Consider the following 18,665-nt stretch of genomic DNA (forward strand, 5'->3'; position numbering starts at 1 on the left):
ACATCAATAAACGCTAAACAATCCAATTCCAATGCTTAATTATAGCTTTCCCATCATTCTTCCCAAAAAGTCAAAAATTGATACGGAGCCCGCTTGGTCAAAACACGAGGTTCGAACCAAAACCCGATCATCCATTCACCCACGAGCCCGAATATATAATTAGTTCCAAAATTCGACCCCAAAACGAGGTCTAAGTCCCAAATATACAAAAAGCCCTAACTCTACCCAAATCCCTAATTTTCTACCCTTAAAAACATGATTTAGGCCTAGAAATCTAATGAGTATTAATGGAAATTGAAGAAAATGAGTCTAAGATTACATACCTATGAATTGGTGGTGAAATACACTTTCAAAAATTACCCAATTTGGAGTTTGGAAGAAGAAGTTATGAAATTTTGGTTAAGTCTCGTTTTTGCTTCTATTTTAAAATCACTGGACAGGCCTTCATCGCGTTCGCGATGAGTTAGGCCTCAGTGACCTTCGCGTTCGCGACATTGGGCTCGCGTTCGCGGAGCTTTGACCCCTCGAGCCTTCGCGTTCGCGGGCCAGTGGCCGAGTTCGCGTAGAACAAAATGTGAACCCTCCCCCATGCTTTTAACCTTATGCGTTCGCGAGTGCTTGGACGCGTTCGCGAAGGGTATTCCCCCCTCAACCTCGCGTTCGCGTCTCAGTTTTCGCGTTCGCGAAGAAGAAATCTGGAACCTGGGAGACTTGCCTTACACATTTGTGAGTGGGACCACGCGAACGCGAAGAACAAAATCCCTGGCCACTGAACAGCCAAAAACCTGCAATTTTTTATGAGTTCAAAACTTTCTGAAACTCACCCGAGCCCTCGGGGCTCCAAATCAAACATACGTACTAGCTCAAAAATATCATATAAACTTATCTGTGTGATCAAATCGCTAAAATAACCTCTTAAACAACGAATTTAGCATAGAAATCTAAGAAAATCATAAAACTTTCAAAGTAGGAAATTTTCACAACTACGGGCCCGAATCAACTCAAACGATTTCCGTTTCTTACCAAATTTCACCGACACATCTTATTTCACATATAAGACCTGTACCGGGCTCCAAAACCAGAATACGGGCCCGATACCATCAAATTCTAAATGTATTTCATTTCCAAAACTCAAAGAAATTTCCAGAAAATAATTTTCTTTAAGAAATTCATTTCTCGGGACCGGGACCTCGGAATTCTATTCCGGGCATAGGCCCAAGTCCCATATTTTTTCACGGACCCTCCGAGACCGTCATATCACGGGCCCGAGTTCGTTTACCCAAAATGTTGACCGAAGTCAACTTAAATGCATTTTAAGTCAAAATTTCAACATTTTCATAGATTTTCACATAATAACTTTCCGGCTACGCGTCCGGACTGCGCACGCAAATCGAGGTGATGCTGAAAGAGGTTTTTTAAGGCCTCGGAACGCTGAATTTATTTTAAAAATCACATCCAATTTTCTCACAGTTGTTTCCACCGGGGACGACCATAAAGCAAGTAAAACAACCGCTTTAGGCCCCATATTTGTAGGGATCCCATTTTTTGTTACACATGATAGACTATGTATAAGTTTAAAAAAGAGTAATCTAAAGTAAAAAAATTTGTTTTTTTTCTTTAACAAATATAGAGAAGAAAGATTTGCGATTGCTATGATTTCTACCAAGGAAATTGCACTTGAAATGAATATCGAACCCGAATTTCGTAAGAAACGTGTGATATATAGGAAGTAACAATTTGATGCGAATGTTGATGATAAAAATCTCAAAATCTTTCGAAGAGTCCTTTAAAGTTGATTACTTTTATACATAATAGACAAAGCTATTTTTTCACTTCAAAAATAGATTTGAACAATTCGAAGTATATGAAAATATTTTTAGTTTTCTATTTGGCAGTAAAAACTAAGATCACTAGATGTTGGAAATTTGAAAAAATATTCCCTTAATCTTGAATGTTCCTTAAAGCATAATAATGAGTTCGATATTAATGGTTTAGATTTATTTTTTGAATTAAAAGTATCAAGAAAAATAGTACAATTAGAAGATAACAGTTTAATTGATACACTTAATTAAATTAAAAGATTTAATTCTTTTTCAAATGCCGAAATTGCTTTGAAATAATGTACATAACTCATGTTACCGTTGCTTCAACGGAAAGAAGTTTTTAGAATTAAATTTGATAAAATCTTACTTTAGAATAATAATGTCACAAGAAAGGTTAAATGGATTAGCTATATTGTAAATTGAGAAATACTTATTAGGAGTTATTGATTATAAGAAAATTATTAATAACTTTGTATCTAAAGCTATAAAAAAATAAACTTTAAATAAATAATAAAAAAAAATAAAAAATTAAGGCTTCTCATAAAGTTTGGCTTCAGGCCACAAAATTCGTCGAGTCGCCCCTGATTTCCACAGGATTATATACGGCTTTATGTCAACGTATATAACTTACTACATTTTAGTGGTTGTACAAAGAAGATTAATTATAACTGGTTGGACTCAAATAGGATTCCCATTGGCGAGACTTACAGTTGAAGGGTGTGGCGGTGTCTCTTATATGTACAGACAATGCACCCTAAATATAAGGGGAAATGTCTCTTTATCTGTTTTGCAACTATCTCCACATGCCCTCACTTTTATGCATTGCACAAATGGAGGACCACCTCATCCTCTTTCTACCCAAGAACAAGAATGCATGAACATTTGTGATGTAGGTGTGGAGCTACCGATACAGTTATGAGTTCGATCGAATTCAATAGTTTGATTCAAAATTTATATTTATATTAAAAAAATTCATTTAACATGTAAGAATAATCTGTTGAGAACTCAATTATAAGGAAAAATGATTATGATATATGATCCATAATTCATAAATTAAAAATTCTGGCTTTACGTCAATTTTTATGACATTGAGCTACAACATGAAAATATATGCTTAAACCACAATTAAAACACACGAAATAAATCTAAATTTCCTCGCTACTGAATACTAATGCTTAGAATCAGAGGCGGACTCAGGATTCGATGGTCGCGGGCACTATGACATGCAATATAAATTTATCATTGCTTATAAAGATTAGTACTTTGGCCTATGCTAATATCTGATTATTTTTTAAAGATATTTATAGGTATATATGAAATTTTTGCCGAAGTTTTCGGATGTTAGTGACCTCTCAACTTGCAGTGTAGGTCCGCCTCTACTTAGAAGGTAGAGCCAACAATTTTTATTTCTATCTGATAAATGAGAATGCTACTGTCAGTCAACAGAGTTTTGATGAGATGAGGAAGGAACGGCTGTTTTGAAAAGCTCCAACCGTTTTCAGATATTCTAAAATACATTCTATAATTAGTTGCACTAAAACTTTTGTAAGAATTTAAAATCAATAACCTAATATGGAAGAACCAAAGTACTGGTAAGTACATATCTGTGTTAAATAGTATTTCTGTAATGTCCTGTAGATTATTTAATGAAGAAATGCAAGGTACAAACAAAGTAGAAAGCGTGACATACTACATAGTTGTCCAGTCGGTTTCAGACAGTTAGAAACATAGCTATGCTCTCTCTCATAAAAAATATTGGGTTGTAATGTTGTAGAAATATGAAACAAGATTTATTTACACTTTATTGTTTATGTGTTCTTCATACACATTTTGATGTCTTGACTAGACTAATTGATGTATATTTTACCTTAATATATCACCCATAACTACCTAATATAGTTCGACATAAATACGGAGTTTGCCTAAAAAAAATTAAGAAATTTTCTAGTAAATATCTTTCTAGGAGAATGGTATTATTCAAAAGCATTTATTTTCCACCTAAGAATCTGCGGCCTCCCTCTCCCAACCCTACTCCGGAAGGCGGCGCATTCGTCTATTTTACGAGTTTGAGGGGAGACAATAAGGTTTTTTTAATTAGATGGATTATTAATTTATTATTAGAAATTATGACGATTTCGAATTCAATATTAATAATGCAGCGTTTTGGTTGCTCTCTTTAACGCTTAGATTAGTCTGCTTTTTTTTTCTTTTTTTATTTTCTTTTTTTTTTTTTGCGGGGGGTTTGGGTGGGGTTGGGGGGGGGGGGGTTACATTAATCATTATGCAATTAGATTCAGTAGGAAATAACAATACAAGTGGCACCAATACATATATGAAATCATACAAATGAGAAAATGTCTTTTAGACTATACTTGTTGCAATTACATTTATAATTGAATTGAAATTCAAGAGTTCTTAAAACAAACCCTTCGAGTTCAAGAAAGGCAAGACTTGTTCATTCATTTATTTATTACATAAGCATACCTTATTAAGTGATGAGAATTAATTTATACATTTGAATTACATTGCGCCAATTAATTATAAGCATATATATGACACTAAGAACAAAACTAGATTGGATAAGATGATTTTGTATATGCCAATGCCATGGTTATTATCTTCATCAAATTCAAGACCACGCATGTTTAAATGATACACCACGAACCAAATTGTAATACAACGAACCTAACATCCTATAATTAAATATAACAATCCGGCAACTATATTAAATCAATTTATAGTCAGTGTAAAACCAGTCTGCAAAACAATCGCTAGATGTAAATGAAAGTTACAAAAATAGTTTACTTATTTTTTTTTTTGGGGGGGGGGGGGTCTAGAAACTTAATTATACCATAAAAATTACAAATTGGAGAAGCGCTGTCTTGACATTCAAGTGGCTTTTCAAGCCATATACATCAATTATACACATATAATACACAAATTATACATATATTATATCTTCACCGGCTATTTTTAGTTTAAACGGTTGAATGAGCCACTATTTGAGTTATTTCTTCATTCCTTCCCATAATTCTACTAAATAATACAGGGTTTAAATAAACATCACCTGTTAATTAATAGTACTACCATCAGCTGAATACTATTAGTAACTTATAATCAGATATATTAAGCTGTAAAAGAACTATGATCATGAAAATTATACAATGAAAAGGAAATGCAAAGTTTAAGTGGTTATTGGAACTATAAAAATATTGGAACGCCAATTTCTTTGCATTCCAAACTTCAGTATAAGTTCATACAACCAGCTCTGTTTCTTAAGCAAAAAGAATTGGTATTCTTCTCCATTCTTGCCCTTCCTTTCCTTTTAACCCGGGATTTGAAGATTCTATAATCAGACAAACGTATACAAGCATTTTTGCTGTCTAATGCCTATTTGGAAAAAAAAACTGACTCCATTAATATTAAAAAATGACTTGATCAATATTACAGTGCTTTCTTGACTTGCAAGAAGTTGGAACGCTCCTTGTTGGCAGCCTCAACATCATCCGGTGATGCTACAGCGACAACCACCCCTTTATCTTTAACTGCCTCCATGACGTCTCCAAATTTCTTGAAATCATCCAGCCTTTCGAGGAAAAGAAGCATGATTAATAGAAGCTTTTTATCACTCATTTGGAAGAGTAAGAAACTGATATAACTAGCAGACAACACACAAGGTTTATACTTGCAACTACAGAGCAAATGTTGTAGACATTTAATATCGATCTTTCTATACATTGTATGCTGATACTTTATTCAGAATTACAGGACAAACAGTTTTCTTCCATTAATTCTAACTTATCTATGCTTTAATATACTTCACTCATCATTTACTAAGTCAAACGATCCAATCATCCCTAACTTTAAAACGAAAAATATTGTCATAATGGAAGGGGCATATCAACTGAAAAATGAAATAAACATAAAACAGCTTATCAAATAGGGACCAGCAAATAGTAACATTATCAAATAGAAAATACTAGTCCACAAAATAATATGTAGATTGTTTGCAGCAGCACAATGCTACACAGAAAAACACCAACTCTATATGCAAGCAAATTCAGCTGAATTTGGAACCACGCTTACCTTGTTGATAATATCTCTTCACGTCTCCTTTGCCTTTCTTCTTCTGATACTCCCAGTAAATATCGTAATAAACTGAGAGAATGAGTTCACATCATCAGATTCAATGCAATTAGCACATTCCAAGAGAAACGAAAAAGGAAAGGGACGTAACATAGCTAGTAAGACGAAATTTCAGTTAAAGCTTGCATGACCTAGTGAATTACCTTTTGGTGTTCACCCTTTGAGTCACCTAAATTACTATCCGAACAAAGATCAACAAATATTACTGACAAACTAAGTAGCATGGACAGGTCAACAAGCAATTTAAAAGGGAAAAGGGGGGATACCAAAATTATTTTGTTTACATAATTCTGAAAATATGTATGCACAGCTGGACAAAGTTATTTAAACCCAAAACTAGCAGAAAGAAATTAATAAATCTTCAGAGCACTATATAAGCATAGTTCCTCGCCAGCGTACTTCTTTGTTTTTGTTACGTGTTTAATTCCATGGATTCACGTTCTCCTTTTACCTAAAGGTCCTCACTAACATACAGTATCTCTTTTAATTTGTTAGAGAAATGGAAGCATAAAAAGATGTTCTTGCATTCAGAGAGTAATATGAGCACAGAATAGGCCTGATCATCCACTTACCTACTGTATCCTTTGGCATCGGGCAATTGGTAAGCATCTACATCTCCAATGGTCCCAATAATTGCCTTTGTGAGAGCGTCATCATCCATTTCAAGTTCTTTTAGGAAATTACTCGTTCCATCATACACATCAAGTGTCTTCAACAAATTTGGGTCTCGATATGATAAGAATGAGAATACCCCTGGTGAACCGAAATCTAAGATGTTAGCTAGAGAAACTCTGGGACCTGGAAATGCATCTTCAGATAAGATAAACACAAAACGTACCTGAATGGGTGTCAAAACCACAAAATCCTCCATAAGCTCCACCACTAACACGTACACGATCCCACAGCCATGTATTACTAATATAATTAGAAATAACATAAGCACTGCCTTTAAGCTCATAACCAGCTTCATATAGATTTGCTGCTTTTCCAACATAATTCACCTATAAGAAGGAATCCTCAACGTCATCAGCTGAAATTTGACAGTGCAACGGTCAGACTGACAAGTCAAAGAACAAAACTTTAGGAGACAGCTAACCTGAGTAGGAACAACAATAGCTTCATTTGAGCGAGACAGTTGTGCATTCCAAGCAGCTGGCTCCACTAAGGATGTGCTAGGAAGCAAATCAAGAAAATTGCTAATATGTTTCTCCGCGTTGGTGAGATTCTTCCCATCAGCTGTCAAATTTATCAGACACCCATTCTTGGAAAGCAAGGATGTTCGGATCTCCTCGAGGGATGAAGATATTTGGGGCCAGTCCTTCTCAATTTGGTCTTCAAGGCCCTTAAGAAATTCCAAGTAGCTGCAAACACACAAATAGAGGAAGAGGTAATTATTTTGTATCAAATATTTACATTCTCTTTTTTCAGTGGATGGAGGACGTTTAAACATAAGTCAAGCTGAAACAGATAAAGTATGGCAATCAACACAGCTAGAACAGAAGAAGATAAATTTACATCAACCAAAGCTGGACAATCAGGATTATAACATAGGTACCCAGGGGGATAGGCCCATTGAAGATTGGAAAATTGTCAAAAAATCATTTAGACAAAGTCATTCAATAATAAAGGGACAAAAGTCATCTAACCTTACACCACCCATTTGTTCAGATATCCAACCGGCAACGTTGAGCTTTGCACCCATCCTTGAAGCAGCAATGCTATGACCACTGCCTCTTAGTCGATTCTAGAACCAAATGTTCATTAAAAATATTAGATAATATGTTGTGCAAATTCATTTACCAAAGCTCTTAAGTGTTCCATCACTTAAAGCATACCTCCATTCTGGCCCTGCTTTGAGACACAAACTGCTTGAAACGCTTATGGTCATTAAGTTGGACATCTTGAAGAACGCGGTTGATCTACAATAAGCAAATTGCAATGATTTTATCATACTACCTTATATTCAGTGTACTAGCATGATCGATGATTTCAAATCATAAATTGGGGAAGCTAGGTGAAAAAACAACAAAGCAACAGTATAAAACCGAGACACGGTCCATTAATAGACCTTGGACTAATTTTCTACCAAGTAAATTGATCTATACCAGAAAACTATATGTGAAAGAAAATCACATCACTATGTTTGATACTTATGAGCATGATTAAGAGGTCATTATGGATGAGAGCAGGCACGAGTGAGATTTACATGAAATCTCCAGCCAAATTGAAACTATGACTTTATGATGTTGTCTCCTTCCCATGTTAGTATGCTTTGAGAAATATGATGCTTTGCGCCGATTCAAAGTTTAAACCTAAGACTTGAAAATGAGGAAGATATGTCCTCTAGCACTTGCCACAACACTACAGCTTGGTGTGGCCCTCATCTCCTCTTTCCTTTGTCAAAGGTAGAATCATTAATTGAACCAATAGGAAACCTAAATATATCGCCTTCCCATGTTAGTATGCCTTGAGAAATATGATGCTTTGCGCCAATTCAAAGTTTAAACCTAAGACTTGAAATTGAGGAAGATATGTCCTCTAGCACTTGCCACAACACTACAGCTTGGTGTGGCCCTCATCTCCTCTTTCCTTTGTCAAAGGTAGAATCATTAACTGAACCAATAGGAAACCTAAATATATCAGAAAATTGACAAATGCAAAGGGGGAAGTTAGGGAATTTCATGTTGGAAAAATGCAAAAATCATTTAGCTTCCTTGAACGGAAGGAAATTAATTAAGGACAAAAATCCGGAGTCTGTCAAATGCCAATAGTTCCACATAGCTACATGCTAGGCACAGGTTCATGGACAGCATACACCATCACTGTACTAGCTGACCAGTACTCTCAATCTAAAGTGTACCTGATCAATAGAAACAAAAATTATATAATGTACTTAGTTACACCAACTAGATGGAAATCTACACAAACAAGATCATTTTGAGGAAAGCCCACATAAGCTTGTCATGAATAGTAAAACTTAACAAATATCTTTTCCTGTTTAACTTAACACAAACTTGACAGGTCCTTGGCTCCAAAAGTCATCACTACAAAGTCCTTGAAACATAACATCACCACCCCGTTGTACTCACACAACGACATGAGAACATGTTTCCTGTAGCATGCAAGAACCATTTAGAGCTATCAATTACCAAAGAGACTGATTTACCAAGTTAAATAGATCATCTGTACGTTGTGACATGGCTTTGCCTCGAACAATTATCTTGCTACATGGCTCCACTTTGCCGCGCACTGATGAGGTGAAAGGATAGACTGATATCCCTCCAGTTTTCCTTCCAATCAACTGGTTCAACTGCACAAAGTCTAAGTCCTTTGTGCCCATTTCCAGCAGAGACTGACTGTTAAGATATTTTGCACATAATCAAATAATCTTTAATTCATATCACATCTTCATATAGAAAAAACTAGGATGGTTTTCCACATAAGATATACACAAAGTATGAACTTATTTACACAACTTTTATTCCAATTCCAATGGTTAAAAGATGCATTGGCCTTTAAGATCATCCTAACCCTGCTCCTCATGAAGTTGTAGTCTTGTAGCCCACTACCATCAGCTTGGTGATTTCAATCACCCAAATTATAGTTGCCAAATAATTCTAAAGCAAAATTAACCTACCTGAACACGCTTTTGAAAACCACAAAGTGCATTCTACAGAGTATTGTGAATATGATATGTAAGCTTCAAAATAATGCAGGCAATAGAAACTAGAAACCACATTCACATGCAGGGACAGCAAAAGAAGGAAGAAGAAAACCCACCATAACAGATCTACTGAACAAATTCTCGAGAAGAAAGAAGGAAAATAACAAGAATTGAGTTATATGAGTATAGCTCCCAGTATAGGGTCTTATCGAAGCGATTTATTTCATTTTTTATTTTATTTTTTGAATCATGATCTTGGGTGAGTACTACCATGCCTTCATCTCAGACTACTTAAGGTCAGCTATATACACCACTTCATCAAAAGAAAAAAAAAGGTCAGCTATATGTATGTTTAAATCCATTCTACTCTATTTATGTCCATTTTGTACCAATACTCGATGAGTTGTCATTTAAGACAAATTACGAGTTCTCTAAAATGAAAGATTTTCTAAACCCAACACTTATCCCTATACCCACATACAAATCTCTAAGAGGGTTCTCCTGCATACTAAGCTCCCAATATGCGTGGGACCAAGGATCACACTATATCAGTTTAATTATATGTAATCTTACCTTACATTTCGGCAAAAGTCTATTTCCAAGCTTGAACCCGTGACCTCCTGATTACACTGACAACTCTTACCATTGCACCAAGGCACCACTTCCTCACATACAAATCTCTAACAAAATTAAAAAACTTCTAGTGGACACTGGACCTAATGCAAGTGTGTCAAAGACAATCTTAGTCCAATTATGTCTATATGACGTGTTGCTAATATGCCAGGTTGCAAATATGGTGTGTGTATTAAATAACGCCATAGTGGTTTCCCACCAAAAAGAAAAACGACATGCAGGGACTGCATTTTCACAACCCAATCATGTTTCCTGTGCAGATTTTGGAGAAACCAGAATAAAAGGCAATCCTTGGCATAGGAAAAACGAGACTCCTGTATGTAGGATATTTAGCTCTTTCTTCAGTAACCCGTGCAATAAAAGTTGCCCGTCTCAGCCCCTCAGAACAGTTCCCAACTAGTTGGAGATACTAGGAAAGGACTAGAATATGAACAAAGAAACTAAAAAGGACAGATATCCATAAGTGAAGAACATTCTTCTTCAGGATCTGTAACCTAAGTTTTATCATGCCTAAGCTACACAGGGAAACACCTAAGTCACTAGAACCTATTTGTGCTAGAATGGACAGATGCAATCTGATCATGCAGGCATAGCACCGAAAATACCAAGAATAAGGACCATCAAAATGCTTGAAGATGGCAATGACTGTACAGGAAGTAGATGTATTTCCTACAACCCAAGGAACCAAAGAAGCCTATAAAACATCTCAAGTTCAAATAACATAAGAAAAGATTATGAGAATGCAACTACTGGTCCAGCGAAGGCCTTCATGAGTGTAACTTCAATACGCCACAGACTATGGATTCTAAGTCCATTTATTTCCACTTAGTTTGTTTCACTTCACTATTAGAAAATTCTCTTTCATCATTTTCTTTTTGAGGCAGGGGCGCCGCACATTAATATCTAAGCAGTTCAGGGGAACATATTACCAGAAAAGTGGGACCAACGGTAGCAGCTCTTGCTTCAATGAGCTCATGTTGAAGACAACTTCAGCATAAAGAACATCGTTCGTGAAGAGGTCATGCCTCAAAATTTTTACCCCGTTGATGTCTCCTACCTACAATCAAAAGCCCAACAAGTCAAACCAAAATGGAACTCATATAACAGAATTAAAGCAAAGAAAAAAAGGTAGGCAGTTATTACCTCTGTTGGAACATGTGTAGGTTCTCGAGGAATATCTTGTAGAGAGAGGCTGGGCACACTCTTTAGGGCTTCTGGCGGGTCAGGAGTTTCTTGCTTTAACCGTAGCTCGTGTGTTGCCCGAGCCAGCTCAGCAAGATCCTCTTGGGTCATGCTTGCTTTAACTTTATCCAACGTTTCTTTTTCTATTTCTTCCTCACGAGAAGCCTTCTTTGGGTCAGGCTGAAGAAAACAACACTCGTATTTAACAGACACATAAAATTATATTTTGTCAAAGAAAGGATGTCAGCATCAATGATGATAACCTGCATCTCAACCGTTACACGGTGTGGATTTCTCAAGATGTATTGGTCTATCAAAGGAGCAAAAACAGCTTTGGAGCCTTCCTTAGCTATTCTGGCTTTCAGGGCCTCAAGGGGTTTCTGATACTTAAGTGGTTCAAATGGATCCATGTCATAAATCCATTTACCCTGAATGAAACATCACACCGAAAAAACATAACTCATTCTTTGTTGGAGAAAGGAAAAAAGAAAGTATCAAGACAAATGATAGAGTTAATGAGAGTTTCTTCATACAATAGAGCGGAGCATCAACGCTAAACCACGAGGGAATGAGCCAGTGTTATTTTCTCTAAGAGAAAACTCAATTGTATTCATTGATGCCTCAACAGCATCTGAATCAAAACCTTTCTCAGCTAAGCCTTCTAGAGTACTCATGACCAATTCTTCAATCTTCTGAATGTTCTCTTCAGCAACACCCTTCAACCCAATGCTAAACTGAGGCTGAAGGAGCTCATCCTCAATCCCTCCACCAACAATAGCATCTCCTAGACCACTTTCTAGCAAGATCTTCCTCAAGGGAGAAGCTGGAGTCCCCAAAAGCAGATGATCCAAAAAACCTAGGGCAAGCTCAGTTTCCAAATCCAGTGGCTTGTCAGATAGAAGCCAATTAAGGCATACCATGTGCTTCTTTTTCAGGTCCCCATCTTCTCCAACAGGATATTTTTCTACGATCCTGACCGGCTCAGAAAATAGTTTCTGTGGTTCAACTCTTGATTCATGAGGAGCTGAACTGGCATCAAACATGTTCAAATACTCTGCACACAATCACACATATTATAGGAACATGAGATGTGCCAGAGTTTTAAAATTGAAGTCATTACTGGATAGAATGAATGCAGCTGATACCATGTAAATTTTCAAAAGAGAACAAAGAACAAAAGTTGGAAAAGTAAGCATATACACAAGAACACATAAATTCCAACAAAGGTACAGAAAGCGAGCCTCCAAGTAGCAATTATATTTTTTTGGAAACTTCATTTGACTTGACACAAAACAAAGGGAAAAATAAAGGAAACAAAAGAACTCAGAAACAAATTGCTGACTACAGAGGGGTCTGATGACTGACATTACCTATATATACATAACATCTGAGGATTAATAAAATTGTGAAAATCCATGTACACAGTTAACAATGGGACACATAACAAACTAAATAGAACATTGGAGCTTGGGACGCAAAATACATCTAAAAAGAAAATTTGGAAGTAGTTTCCTTTGGCATAAATTGTGCCGCTTGTTCTATGCTACACGTTTCCCTGTTTTATGTTATGTTTCCATACGCATGACATGCTTTTTTTTATAAGGTAAATAACTTAATTAATAATGGGAAAAACCTCCCGTATGCAAGTAGAGAACCTACAACAATACACATGACATGATATTTTTGCATTTTACTGGACTTCTGAAATTAAGTTTCATATGTTTGATTACTTAACATTGAGCAAATTCTTGCAATGTGCTTTTCATTACCTTTTGAAGTTACAAATGTTTCTTCCAGTGTGTCCTTGTTAATCTTGGTTGTACAAGAAATTATATGCACAAAATAAATAATGTAAAATGTGTCATCCCTCCAAATTCTAATATTTTGTGTCATGATAATTTCTAACGTTTTGTGTCATGATGTCCATGTGCTGTTGAGCTATGTGCATAAAATATAACAAGGCCTCTAATAGATGTAGCTTCCCCTAAATTTTCAAAAAACAAGCAACACTCATCTATACTTTATCACAGCCTCTGATTGGTGTAGGGAAAGTTTCTGACATTGGCACGTTAACGATTTTGTTAAATACACATTTCCTCTAAGACATCCAAGAAGTACATAGAGTAATGAATATCCGAGCCAAACCACTCATTCAAGAAGGATTCCCAAGTATAGGCATAACATATAAATTAACACCATTCATGTTCATCTGAAATTATAAGAGAAATGAATAAGTACCACTTAAGATCCGCAGACGTTCATTTGGGTCATCATCTCCATAAAACCATATCCTTGAATTGCTGGGATGGTAAAATTTCCTATGGAAATCCTGCAAACATATAGACACAGAAAACACCAGTCACGCTAAGAGGCTAACCAATTTTAGTAGTAGAATTTCAAACAGATATGTTAGATAATAGTCACGACTGCTCTCCCTAGTGCCAGCAATACCATGTACCAAGTGTAGTTTGAAACACAGTAAGAAGATCTATTGATGCATCACCAACCTATATTAGTAGATATTCATCATTTCATTGATAAAATTGCAGTGCATCATTGTGCATCTTCTTTCCTTGGGGCTTGGCGCACCAATATATAGGGCTCAAGTACAATACACAACATTTGTTCAATGTGTAACAACATCCAATTTAAGGACTTAACTCTCTCAATAATTTAATACTAACATTTTAAGAATAACACTAAAGATTCTAACAAGCCCCTCTAAACTCTAGGTCGAGAAACCAACTTGAATTTACTTATTTTAGAAACATAAATGCAGCCACGAAACTTGCGTGAAAGTCACCACCGGAACCTCGCAGGAAAATGCCTTGGTTGTCGAAATTTTGCGGAAGGTTAATGTCATTAAATTGACTGGAACGGATGGTCACTGAAGAAGAGGTAAGGTGCCACCAAATCGGTCACCAGAAAGAGAAAGAGTGGTAACACTTTGGCCAGAAAGTAGCATTCACCGATAGCCGAAAACTACTTAAATCTCTTCAAAGATCGAAGAAATTCTAGAACTGTGTATGAAAGAAAAGAAGATTCTAAATGAATACAAGATACCTATGTATTGGTGTCAAACACAATAAATATGATATTCTCCAGTGTAGGACAATACCAATTTAAGAACTTAACTCTCCTAATATTTATGACTACAATCTAATACCAACACTTAACATTCTAGCAATCAACCATAACCTACTAAACCAACTTTTACTACACCTGATATCAAGGTTTAAGCATGCCTTTAACAATAGTGATCCTTCTAAGAGCTCCAACGAATATTTGAGTGGATATTTCTACCTTGTGTGGCCCAAAGAATGTCACTAAGTACTTCATATGACAACCTTACGGTTCTCCCCTTAAAGATTAAAGCCCAGGATCTATAGGGTCTCTAATTTCTGACTAGGTACTCCAAACCAATGAAAGCAATAGGACAACAGTATGATGGAAGAACAACCACATCTGAGTCTGACCACTTGATTATAGAATGATTGATGATAATCACAAATATAATGGCCATTAATTGTGCATAAAGCCTAAGTTGCTAGGACACGGGTGTGGATCTAGAGGTCGGATCCTTTGAGATGTAAATTCTAAGATTCCGGGATACGGATCCTAGTACGGGTGCGAGGATCCGGCTAAAAGTAATTCAAAAATATAAAAATATCTCTAAATTATGAGATAAAATGGGGAATTTTTTTTTTATTCTCAAGTTGTAGATAAGTAAATGATAGATTTCCTGGATAAAGTATGTTATTTTCTTCAAATTTATCCTAGTTTTGGTTCTGATTTCAAGAATCAAATTGTATCTCGTATCGAATTTTTCCGTCCGTCGTGGTCAAAGTACCCAAAATTGTTTGACCATATCCGGTACAGATCCCATACCCACACCCATACTAGTGTCGTGTCGACATGGGTGCGGCACCTAAACTGGCGTGTCGGAGCAACTTAGCATAGAGCATGTACAAGCTTTTGTATAACTTGTAAGCAAGAGTGAATCCATTGAACATCATAAATCTAGCTTCTAGCTTTTTTTCCGAAAACGGCAACAGTATAAATCTAACTTCTAGCTTATAGATTTATTTCGGAAGCTACAAGATGCCAGTTAACCAGATAACATAATGATTCTCAATCACCAAAAGATAGATGCTCAAGTCTTCTCTTTACACATGAAAATTCGGGCTGACATATACATCCATGGAACATATGTATACGTGAAGCATGCAACACAACCACAAACAATTCCCACAGTTTTAAAGAACATTCAAATTCAACTATAACACCTCACAACAAGCATGACAAGAAACATTGGGAAATACTATGAAGTAATGGGAAGAATCCAGGAATTGACATAATTAAACCATGATGATTTTTTAAATAAGGAAAATAAGTAATGTGATTAAACCACGATGATTAGCAGTATTAGCAGTGTAATAAACAAAAACTTGTTGAATTTGTTGAAGTATATAATCCGTGAACAAACAAACTAATGTGAAAGAGACTACCAACCTTAAATTCCTCAAAAGAAAGGCTAGGAATTACTCGTGGGTCACCGCCACTGTCAACACCATAGGTATTATCAGGAAAAAGTGCCTGCAGAAGACATAGGACACTACTTATAAAACAATAGCCAGGTAGAGTATAACACTACTTTTATTGTCTGGAAGAAACCCATGAAATTAACTATTGAGTAAAGAACCATAAATTATAAGCCATGTACACATCTTTGTGACGTAGCTTATTAAATTGTCACAAGATTTAGCAAACCAATAATCTATTTTCAAGTCAAAACCTTTTAGTAAATATGACAATACAAAATTAATAAAGTACTTCACCTTGTATGCACAAAGAATTTTCTTTAAACACATTCAGTTATTCAATGTTATTTATCCTTCTGCTTCCACTAAATTTGTTGAGCTCATGCACTAAATTATTTTTGGCCTTTAGGCTCTAAACCTTGTTAGCATCTATAGTGATTACATGCTTGATATGTGATAAGATATTAACTACTCCAATGAGCCCTTTATTGCATTCATCAAGAGCAATTCTAAAGTACATTATCATCAGTTATATCCAACCAATATAAATTGTTATATCTAATATAAACAGTCAGCAATAACACAAGTAATCCTATGCACATACACACAAAGAAATAAGAACATTCAAACAATTAATCAGATTGCCAGCCCTTACAAATGCTTGATGGCTACCTTAATTCAGAGAGAAACCCCATAAGTGTGACATCCATACCTGCTGGGAAGTTCGGCCTAGTAGATTATCAGGCTGAGAATAAACTCCCTTCATCTCATTGAACACAACCCCTGAAGTTTTACATAAAAGCTTTTGTAAGATATGCAGGGACAAGCTGCAGATGCGCCACTATCCGTAGGGATCAAAGTCGAAGACATTAAACTTTGTTCAAAGACACTACAGCAGAACATTGATAAAAGCACAAGAAAAAGAAGTCATCACAGGAGAGAAAAGGAAACAAACAAAAAACATGATTTAAGGGAGGATACCTTTAAAAGTTATGTCATCTGAGGGGTCATTCAGTTCATAATGCCAACCCTCTTGTTGAAATGTTTGGAAATCCTCCACACATTTAGGGAAAAAGACAGCATCTAAGTATACGTCAACCAGGTTGTAGAAATCCTGTTTGGAAATAAGCATATTTTTAGATAAAGGCAAACTTAAATTCCCTAATGATGTTCAACGTGTAATGCTTTCCTGACCTTTGCATTTGTGGACGCCACAGGATAACATGTCCTATCTGGATATGTGAAAGCATTCAAAAAAGTATTCAAGCTTCCCTTCAACAGTTCAACAAAGGGCTCTTTCAACGGATACTTCCTTGAACCACAAAGTACACTATGTTCCAGTATATGAGGAATACCAGTAGAATCTTTCCTGCATTAACAAAAACTAATATGTCACAGCCTGCTCGTTTTCCATAAAGAAAACAACAAACGAATTTATCAAAATCTCATTTTCCATTGGTGAGCAGCCCTTGCTTTGTACTGATTTGTTTAATTACTCTAAAAGATAAAGAACCTGTGAAAAAACTGATTTTTGCAGTAATTTTACAGTCAAATACCATGCTAAACCGATTAGATAGGGTACAACTAAATTGACATATGGTAAACATAATGACCATAAACTATTAGACTAAGAAAAACTTACGGAGGAGTCCGGAAGACAATGCCAAAGACTTTATTCTCATCGTCATTGGACACCGACATTATTTCAGCGCCGGTTTTCTTGTGTTTGTACAAAACAGCTTTAGATTTACACTCATCAATAAACTGCTCGGATACTTTCTCGAACCCATATTTCTCAGCAACTTCATCATCAGCACCAAGAAACTCTGACAAGTAAAAAGCACAAATTTAACATACAAAATCAATAACAGGCTACTAGATAATAAAGAGTCAAATTAGTTAGCGAGCAAGGGAGTACCTTGAGAGGATTGAGGGGCGGAAGTGGCGATGGCTCGAACTGAGAGAGGGTAAAACTGTCTTTTCAAGTCAAGCGAAGGCGATAGGAGACGACCGTTGCTCCGGATAAGTGAACGCCGGCGGTAAAGGTTCTGGAGTAAGCGATGTCGTTTAGCAGAGTAAGAAGCGAGTCGGTGTGAAGAGCGTGAGAATATTCTAGAGAAGGCGAGCGTGGAAGTGGATGACAGAGAGCGTAGTAAAACCGCCTTCTCCATTGTTGGAGAGGAGTGAAGATGAGGAGAAAGGTGAAGTGTGCGCGTTGTGTGTGAAGATGGGGTTTTGGTAAGGAGGGAAATTTTATTAGTATTATAGAAATATCGACGAAGGGGTTTTAGTGGTGAACGGTCAAAAATGAATTTGGTGCGTTCCAAAATAATTTTGTGGAGAGCCATTAGGCCATTTAGCAAGCTCTCCTACCTCCCATTTAGAAAGAGGAAAAACTAAAGCAGCTATAACCCCTTGTTACTTGTTCCTCAATTCAAGTAACAGAGATTTTCTATGACTAATTCTAATACTACTTTATAAAAAAGTCGCTCCATCTATTAGAAAAAAGTCAAAAAAAAAAAAAAAACTCTCTAATCACAATTTTCTCAGGTATCTTTGTAAAATCTTGAATTACTAATTATTATAGGAATATTAACTTTTATGTAGCTTTAAAATATATAAAAATTCCTTTTGGGAGCAATCTATATCCATTTTTTTGTGACAATTGTCAATTAT

The 18,665-nt window shown here is 36.0% G+C and overlaps 1 protein-coding gene across 1 annotated transcript; it reads right to left on the reverse strand.

Annotated features, from left to right (window-relative positions):
* Window positions 1-4,995: 4,995 nt before the first annotated feature.
* Window positions 4,996-18,439, reverse strand: LOC107820951 (presequence protease 1, chloroplastic/mitochondrial). The gene is made up of 19 exons (XM_016647317.2): window positions 17,908-18,439; window positions 17,632-17,815; window positions 17,184-17,358; window positions 16,971-17,103; window positions 16,702-16,772; window positions 15,961-16,044; window positions 13,687-13,777; window positions 11,982-12,502; window positions 11,712-11,876; window positions 11,410-11,628; window positions 11,196-11,323; window positions 9,136-9,325; window positions 7,805-7,888; window positions 7,616-7,713; window positions 7,066-7,330; window positions 6,808-6,970; window positions 6,542-6,722; window positions 5,910-5,981; window positions 4,996-5,409 (listed from the first exon to the last, which is right to left on the reverse strand). The coding sequence occupies exons 1-19, from the start codon at window positions 18,335-18,337 to the stop codon at window positions 5,268-5,270; spliced, it is 3,396 nt and encodes a 1,131-aa protein (XP_016502803.2). The 5' UTR covers window positions 18,338-18,439; the 3' UTR covers window positions 4,996-5,267.
* Between the last annotated feature and the right edge of the window lie 226 nt (window positions 18,440-18,665).

The sequence above is a fragment of the Nicotiana tabacum genome, chromosome 7, assembly GCF_000715075.1.
Source record: "Nicotiana tabacum cultivar K326 chromosome 7, ASM71507v2, whole genome shotgun sequence".
Lineage (NCBI taxonomy): Eukaryota > Viridiplantae > Streptophyta > Magnoliopsida > Solanales > Solanaceae > Nicotiana > Nicotiana tabacum.

What these genes read in the sequence shown, in the direction of transcription:
- LOC107820951 (XM_016647317.2), bottom strand. Translation starts at nt 18,337, where the DNA reads ATGGCTCTCCACAAAATTATTTTGGAACGCACCAAATTCATTTTTGAC. An exon ending in TTTCTTTTGAGGAATTTAAG is followed by an intron (nt 13,778 to 15,960) that starts GTTGGTAGTCTC and finishes ATATGTTTGCAG; the next exon opens with GATTTCCATAGGAAATTTTA. An exon ending in AAAGCAGGGCCAGAATGGAG is followed by an intron (nt 7,714 to 7,804) that starts GTATGCTTTAAG and finishes ATTTGGTTCTAG; the next exon opens with AATCGACTAAGAGGCAGTGG.